Raw genomic sequence first — 6549 nt, 5'->3', positions numbered from 1 at the left:
TAGTATTAGTTACTAATACTAAAAGTTTCAGTTTTTTAGTATTAGTTACTAATACTAAAATTTTAGTAACTAATTTACAACCCTGTTTATACCTAACATAGGTACTAAAGCGTCATCTTTTGAAATGCGTTATCAATTAAACCTGCACATGGCATGGGGGTACAGACGCCTGGTTGTTTTAGTAATGAGTCGAGAAAGAGAATGAATCGAGACCCCAACTTGACTGTACATGCAGCAGGGCACAGAATGGGTTAAAGTCACGACCAGTGTTACAGCACAGGTGCGGCGCTTTATCCTTGCCGATGTGACAGTGGAAGAGTGAGTACTACTCGTACCCAAGTACCGTATTGCACGAGTACACGTACGGAGCGCCTGTAGCGAATCATTGCCGGCAGAGCGGATGGGGCCTTTGCATCGATCAATATCTGCCTGTTGCGGATGGAGAATTCGATACGGAGCTCGAATCGGTGGTGAGAATTTTAGTCTTTATGTACCTATCTTGTCTCTTTTCTTTTTTGGGGGTTGTGCCTGTTATACTACCATGATAGGAAAAGAAGCCTCGCTAGCAAACAGCTTTTGCATCTCTTTGATCGATACCCCACTGCTGAGGTTAAGCTAAATTAGTCGACCGCTTTTGCTTCACCAACGCTTCTCGTTTTGCATTTCCGCTACAGCAAAGACCGTCTCTCGCATTTCTCAACACTTGTCACACCATTTCCTTCATCCTTCTTTTTCCCGCTCCGTCGGTACCTGGGACCCCTGCCAGCTCGGATGGTGCAGTATGTGTTTACGCCTTGGCGAGACCGCCAGGAGCTGCTCCTTGTGCGGGAGCAGTTGTACGGCTCTGAGGCGTCGATGCAGGCTGTTGGCGGTATCCAAGGCCAGGGCGGCGCAGCTTACAGCCACCGCCAGCAACGGAATCAGGACCAGAGGCGAGCAGTCGAGGGTGGTAGAGGCGCAGACGCAGACGCCGAGGGCCAGCAGCAGCATCGAGAGGAGGGGCAGGGCTTGAATCAGGGGGACGCACGGCGCACTACCGCTGCGGCTGCGGCTAAGAATCACCAGGCATCACGAGAGCAGGGAAACGGAGAGAAGCACAAGGCCGTGGGGCGAGTCTCCATGTGGATGCAGCGCGGCAACTGTCCACACATGGTGGAGTCGACGGCACTGCTCATGGCTGCAGTCCTGAGCGACGAGGCCGCGGCCACGGGGAATGCAGGAGCATCGACGTATGCTGTGAGGGCTGCATATGCAGCTGCGTTTAGTCGGTAAGTCTTTTCCTGGGGCTCTCTCCCTCTCTGTTCCTCTTCTATTACATTGTGGCTTGGTTGGGGGTGTGGTCTGGGCTCTTCAAGGGGATGGTTGGATGAGAACATCAAGTGATGGGGAAAAAAAAAAGAGACAGAGAGAGAAGATGGGGGCTATCTCTTGCATGAGATATGCGGCCAAGGACGTCATGGACGTTGACCCTTGAGAGGCTACGTCCAAGGCAGCGATGAGGTGGTGTCATGGCTATCGTCTGCCGCTCCCATTCTTTCTGTGAAACGAGGACGCTAACTGATATGCTGTCAGCTTCGTCACCGGCTTGTTGGATGGGCATCAAGACAAGCTGCGCAAACAGAGCATGTACTCAATCGCCAAGAACATTGGCTTGCCGGCTACCTTTGTTGAGCTTAGGCATCAGGCCACGCATGAGCAGCTGCCATCCCTTGCTAAGCTGCGGTCCGCCGCAAGAAAAGCTCTGGTCTGGATTTGGGACTACTACTGGAAGCACCTGGGCGAGGCAGAAAAGGCCAAAGATCCATGCAAGGAGCTGGTCTTGTCCTATCTGCGGGAGGACGACGAGGCAGCGAGGCAGAGAATCATGGGACAGCTACGTCAGTGGGATCTTGTCTATTTGCAAACGACAATTGCCGAGCTGCAGAAGACGCTGCCTGGGAACCAAGTGTTCCTCAAGTGCTTGAAACTGTCCAAAGATATGGCGGCGGCCATGGCCACCGAAGAAGCAAACCATCCGGAGCCGGAGGGGAGGGGGATGCCGGAGGAACAGGAACAGGGACAGGGACAGGAACAAGAGCAGGATCTGGACCTGGATCCGGACCGAAGCCCGGAGCCGAACACGGGATGGTCCCGTTATAGTGGTTCTTGGAAACCGAAACCTATTGGCATAGCGTGAACGGCCATGATTCCTGTGATTTCTTATGGCGCCAAGGCGTTGAGTGAGACAAGATTTGGACAGTAAAGATACCCGATTTTTATTTTATTTTATTTTGAACAAAGGATATGCTGCGATGCAAAAGAAAAAAAGATTCCAAATTTCAGATGATGCCATCAGCCTCTCGTCACCCTCCTACGGGCTTCGCGGAGTCGAGTGTAGCAGAGCAGCCAATCACGTGGCTGTTAATAATGATGATGATTGCCCCTCAGTACAGTATTTACGGCTTACGATAACTCCGTTGACATTAAGCTATCGACTCTCAGATTTCTCTTTTGAACATTTCACCAGTCTTTTCAAAGACGAGCCTCGTTGATCTATGAATAGGTTGATACTGCCTCGCAGACAGCTCCTCACCCAGAGATTTGGTTGTTCGGTAAGTGACATGATGGTGTCATGGCTTGGTATAAGCTGTTTGGAGCTGCCCCTCATTGCTGATTAACCCGAGTCGCAGGTTACAAACAACTCACGCAAGATGCATATTCAGTCGATTCCCATGTGTAAGTGCTGCTGGCAAAGAAGTCGACGAAAAATAGAAGATGGGGCAAAAAGGGCAGAGGGAGAGACTGGGCGACGTCGAGCTAATGGTCTGAGTAGGGGTTGGCAGCTCCAACAACTATGCCTATCTTGTGATTGACGACAAATCCAAAGACGCCGTCATTATTGATCCGGCAAACCCTCCGGAGTACGTCGTATTGTTTACGGTTTATGAACCGGAGACCAAGAATAAAAAAAAAACGTGTGAGCTGACTGCGTGCTAGGGTGGCTCCTATCCTTAAGGATGCCATTTCATCTGGCAGGATTAACTTGACGGCCATTGTCAACACCCACCAGTATGCATAACTTTTACACCCGTCTTGGATTTACATGGAGATCTGATGCAAATGAACCATCACAGCCACTGGGACCATGCTGGAGGCAATAAGCAACTGGTACATACACCTCGACTTGATATTGTTCTCTCTCTTTATTAGGGACTCATCCAACTGACCTTTGATTAAAAGCTGTCTGATCTGGGCAACGACAAGCTCGCCATCATCGGCGGCAAAGACTGCGAAGGCGTCACCAGGACACCGCAGCACGAGGAGACGTTCAAGATTGGAGACATTTCCGTTAGGCCTGTGCACACTCCTTGCCATACACAGGACAGCATCTGTTATTACATGGAGGATTCAACCGGCAAGGCCGTCTTCACCGGCGACACACTCTTCATCAGTGGTATGCTTGGCCCGAAATCATTCATGTTTTCGGTTTTGATACAAACAAGGGACGTGTGGTGTACTGACCAATGCATAGGATGTGGCAAGTTTTTCGAGGGCAACGGCGCAGAGATGCACGAAGCCTTGAACAACCGTCTCGGAGCGCTGCCAGACGATACGGTTGTCTATGTAAGTTGCGAAACTGCAGACTGGGCATGGTGAACGAGCTCAGGCTAACGGGCTTCGCTCATTCTAGCCTGGACACGAATACACAAAGTCAAACGTCAGGTTCACCATTTCCGTCTCCCAGACAGAGCCCATCAAGAGCCTCCAGACGTTTGCCGAAAATAACGAGGTGACCACGGGCAAATTCACGATCGGAGATGAGAAGGTATGCGGCTACATACAGAGAAGCGGAGCTGAAGAAGCTGCTAACCACGTAATAACAGAAGCACAATGTCTTTATGAGAGTCCAGGTAAGTCTACCGTCAACAACAATCCGTTTTGGATCAGGGGCTGAGCTAACGATGGTGTGTAGGATCCCGAGATCCAAAAGGCGACAGGCGAGACAGATCCCGTGTCTGTCATGAGCAAGCTGAGGGAGATGAAGAACAACTTCAAGTGAGAGGAAGCGACTGTGTGAAAATTGCGAACAGGGCCGGCGACTAACGTTGCCACCAGGCCCTTGGAAGCCAAAATTTGACGTCTGATGGCGGCGCCTGGACGATTTTATCTACGGATGCAGGATGATGGTAGCACACCATACATGTACATGCACAACTCATAAGACATTTTCACACATGCAATGCTTTTTTTTTTTTTTCATCTTTGTCTGTCTCCATGGCTTACTTGACACCAGCGCAAAAGGCGCAGATGCCGCTCGTTAACCACTGGAAATCGCGTCGTAGAAGAGTGACTCGACTGGGTTTTACTCTCGCTTCACTGTCCACACTTGCGCGCTGTTGAGCATTCTGAGGCGGCAAGCTCTAGCTAATTTTGAAGCGATTGGTGCTGGTGCAAGAAGAGAAGAGGGATGAGGAGGAGAGACAAGTTTGGGTGATTTCACTGTAGATGGGCTTCACGCACAAGACATGCAACAAACCTGGCGCTGGAGCGTTTTTGTCCACGAGGAGGAGATTCTTTGGGTTCGAGACCGTTTGAATCGCTGCCGGATTTGCACTCGGCGGACTCTCATAATTCATGAGAGCCTCGTATTAGACTCTGTAAGGCGTCTAGGTATCAATGATGCGTCATGGCTCTCCATTCTAGGGCGACGTTGCGACGCGAGAAAAAAATGAAGATATTCTCGAAATGAAGAAGAAAGAATTTTTTTTCCCTCCTAGGTGGTTAAATATCGACAGCTAAAAGATAAAGTGGCCCCACAGTGCATATAAAGTCACATTGGGCACCAAACGCACTGTACTTATTTTCCCCTTCAGCCTCGCGCCTCGCATCACCAGATTCCGCGCCAGTGACATCAACGTGCATCCCCAAGAGCCCAATAAGACAAAGGAAATACCCAAACACCGAAAAGTCTCAGATCGTCACACTTTCCTCTCCGCCTCGCCATCAGCAGCATTACCATCATTCTATATCACCAGCAAAAAGCACACACATATACATTATATATAGAGCGGCCACTGGTTAACTTTCACATGGTTCGTCCCCTCCTTGACGACTTCACAACCGCCCAAAAAGCTAAAAACATGGGTGCTTCATGAAGCCTCCGAAGCGCAAAACCGGCGGTCCCTCCACGGCGTCGAAACCGCGACAGTCGAAACTCGCCAAGGAGCACAATGTCACCGCGCAGGAGGAGGGCGAGATTAAGGAAGCCTTTAGCTTGTTCGCGGAGCCCATGGACGGCGAGAAGAACGGCGTGCTGCCCATCAACGACCTGAAATCAACACTCATGTACGCTCTTTTCCACCTCTCCTCTACGAATTCAATATGTGAATCAAGAGCAAAAAAAACTAACCACACATCCTTGCCTCAACAGCGCCCTAGGCATCCCCCCCTCGTCCCCCGCCGAGCTCCAGGAGTTCATCGCCATCCTCGACCCCGAATCCGACGGCTACGCCACCTACGAGCCCTTCTTCGCCATCTGCGCCCTCAAGTTCCACGCGCGCGACAGCAGCGCCAGCTCCGACGCCCACCGCGCGGAGCTCGCCGAGGCCTTCCAGCTCTTCACCAACGGCGCCGACGGGCCCATCACGCTGGCGCACCTGCGCCGCGTCGCCGCCGTGCTCAAGGAGGACGTGGACGAGGAGCTGCTCAAGGATATGATTCTCGAGGCCAACGGCGGCGTGGGCGTTGCGAGGGGCGTGGGCCTGGATGAGTTTGATAGTGTCATGAGGAGTGCTGGGGTTTGGCGGTGACGGAACCCATGGGCTGGGACGTTTTGCTTCCATGGGGAGCTTGTCTATATCTGTATATTGGGATGAGTCTGATGCGTTAATGTGTTGGTGTGGTATAGGGGGTGAGAGATTTGCATTCTGTCTTTGTAGCGAGATTTTGGATTTCTTTGGTATTTATTTTCGCGTGGCGCTGGGAGTTGCAAAGTTGTTTTGACGCCCCTGTGCGGCGGCCATGGCTTCTTAATGTTGTTGAGTTCTATAGACGCAGCACTACTCGTATACTTCTACATGAGTAACGACGGAAGAGGATATATGAGTGGTTATGAACCGAAGGGAATGTATGGATGCCACAATGCAATGCTGATGAAATGTGTAGGTAGTCAACACATGTACATATGTATATATATAAATAGAATCTAAGCAAAGCTATGCTCGACCATCCATAGCCCTGATGGAACGGAAATTCTAAATGGCTGCATTACAACGCTTTCTGAACTGTGATTTTAGCAACGTGTTGCCGAATTGTAACTGGAAAATGCTTGACACAAGGAAAAGCGGACGCGACTTTATCCTTGTATACTAGAAAACCCCAATGATGAAAAGAAGAAAAAAACGCCGTACATCATCACCATACCCTAGATGACGAGTGTACAATAAATAAAGTTGGGAGCCCAGTGTCTTGCCGTGACGTTTCAAGACCTGTGCACGAGAGATGAAAAAAAGAAAAGAAAGGGACCCAGGAAAAAGAAACCCTATGCTATCGCTCTCTCGCTCATTAAAG

General features: G+C 50.5%; 3 protein-coding genes across 3 annotated transcripts; all 3 read left to right on the top strand.

The window, feature by feature from the left end:
• Window positions 1-229: 229 nt before the first annotated feature.
• On the top strand, window positions 230-2176 carry Triagg1_6926 (uncharacterized protein; the record flags this gene model as incomplete). Its single annotated transcript, XM_062901604.1, has 3 exons — window positions 230-318; window positions 675-1268; window positions 1573-2176. The coding sequence occupies 3 exons, from the start codon at window positions 230-232 to the stop codon at window positions 2174-2176; spliced, it is 1287 nt and encodes a 428-aa protein (XP_062754254.1).
• Window positions 2177-2690: 514 nt separating this feature from the next.
• Window positions 2691-4117, top strand: Triagg1_6925 (uncharacterized protein; the record flags this gene model as incomplete). The annotated part of the gene is made up of 10 exons (XM_062901603.1): window positions 2691-2715; window positions 2813-2900; window positions 2977-3048; window positions 3114-3147; window positions 3220-3433; window positions 3512-3603; window positions 3671-3805; window positions 3864-3890; window positions 3953-4035; window positions 4096-4117. The coding sequence occupies 10 exons, from the start codon at window positions 2691-2693 to the stop codon at window positions 4115-4117; spliced, it is 792 nt and encodes a 263-aa protein (XP_062754253.1).
• Window positions 4118-5131: 1014 nt separating this feature from the next.
• Triagg1_6924 (uncharacterized protein) lies at window positions 5132-5789 on the top strand (the record flags this gene model as incomplete). The annotated part of the gene is made up of 2 exons (XM_062901602.1): window positions 5132-5325; window positions 5411-5789. The coding sequence occupies 2 exons, from the start codon at window positions 5132-5134 to the stop codon at window positions 5787-5789; spliced, it is 573 nt and encodes a 190-aa protein (XP_062754252.1).
• Window positions 5790-6549: the final 760 nt, after the last annotated feature.

Source organism: Trichoderma aggressivum, assembly GCF_033847375.1.
Source record: "Trichoderma aggressivum f. europaeum strain CBS 100526 chromosome Unknown scaffold_028, whole genome shotgun sequence".
NCBI lineage: Eukaryota > Fungi > Ascomycota > Sordariomycetes > Hypocreales > Hypocreaceae > Trichoderma > Trichoderma aggressivum.
The sequence above is the reverse complement of the archived record's forward strand: the minus strand, read 5'-3'. Positions and strand labels throughout refer to the sequence as shown.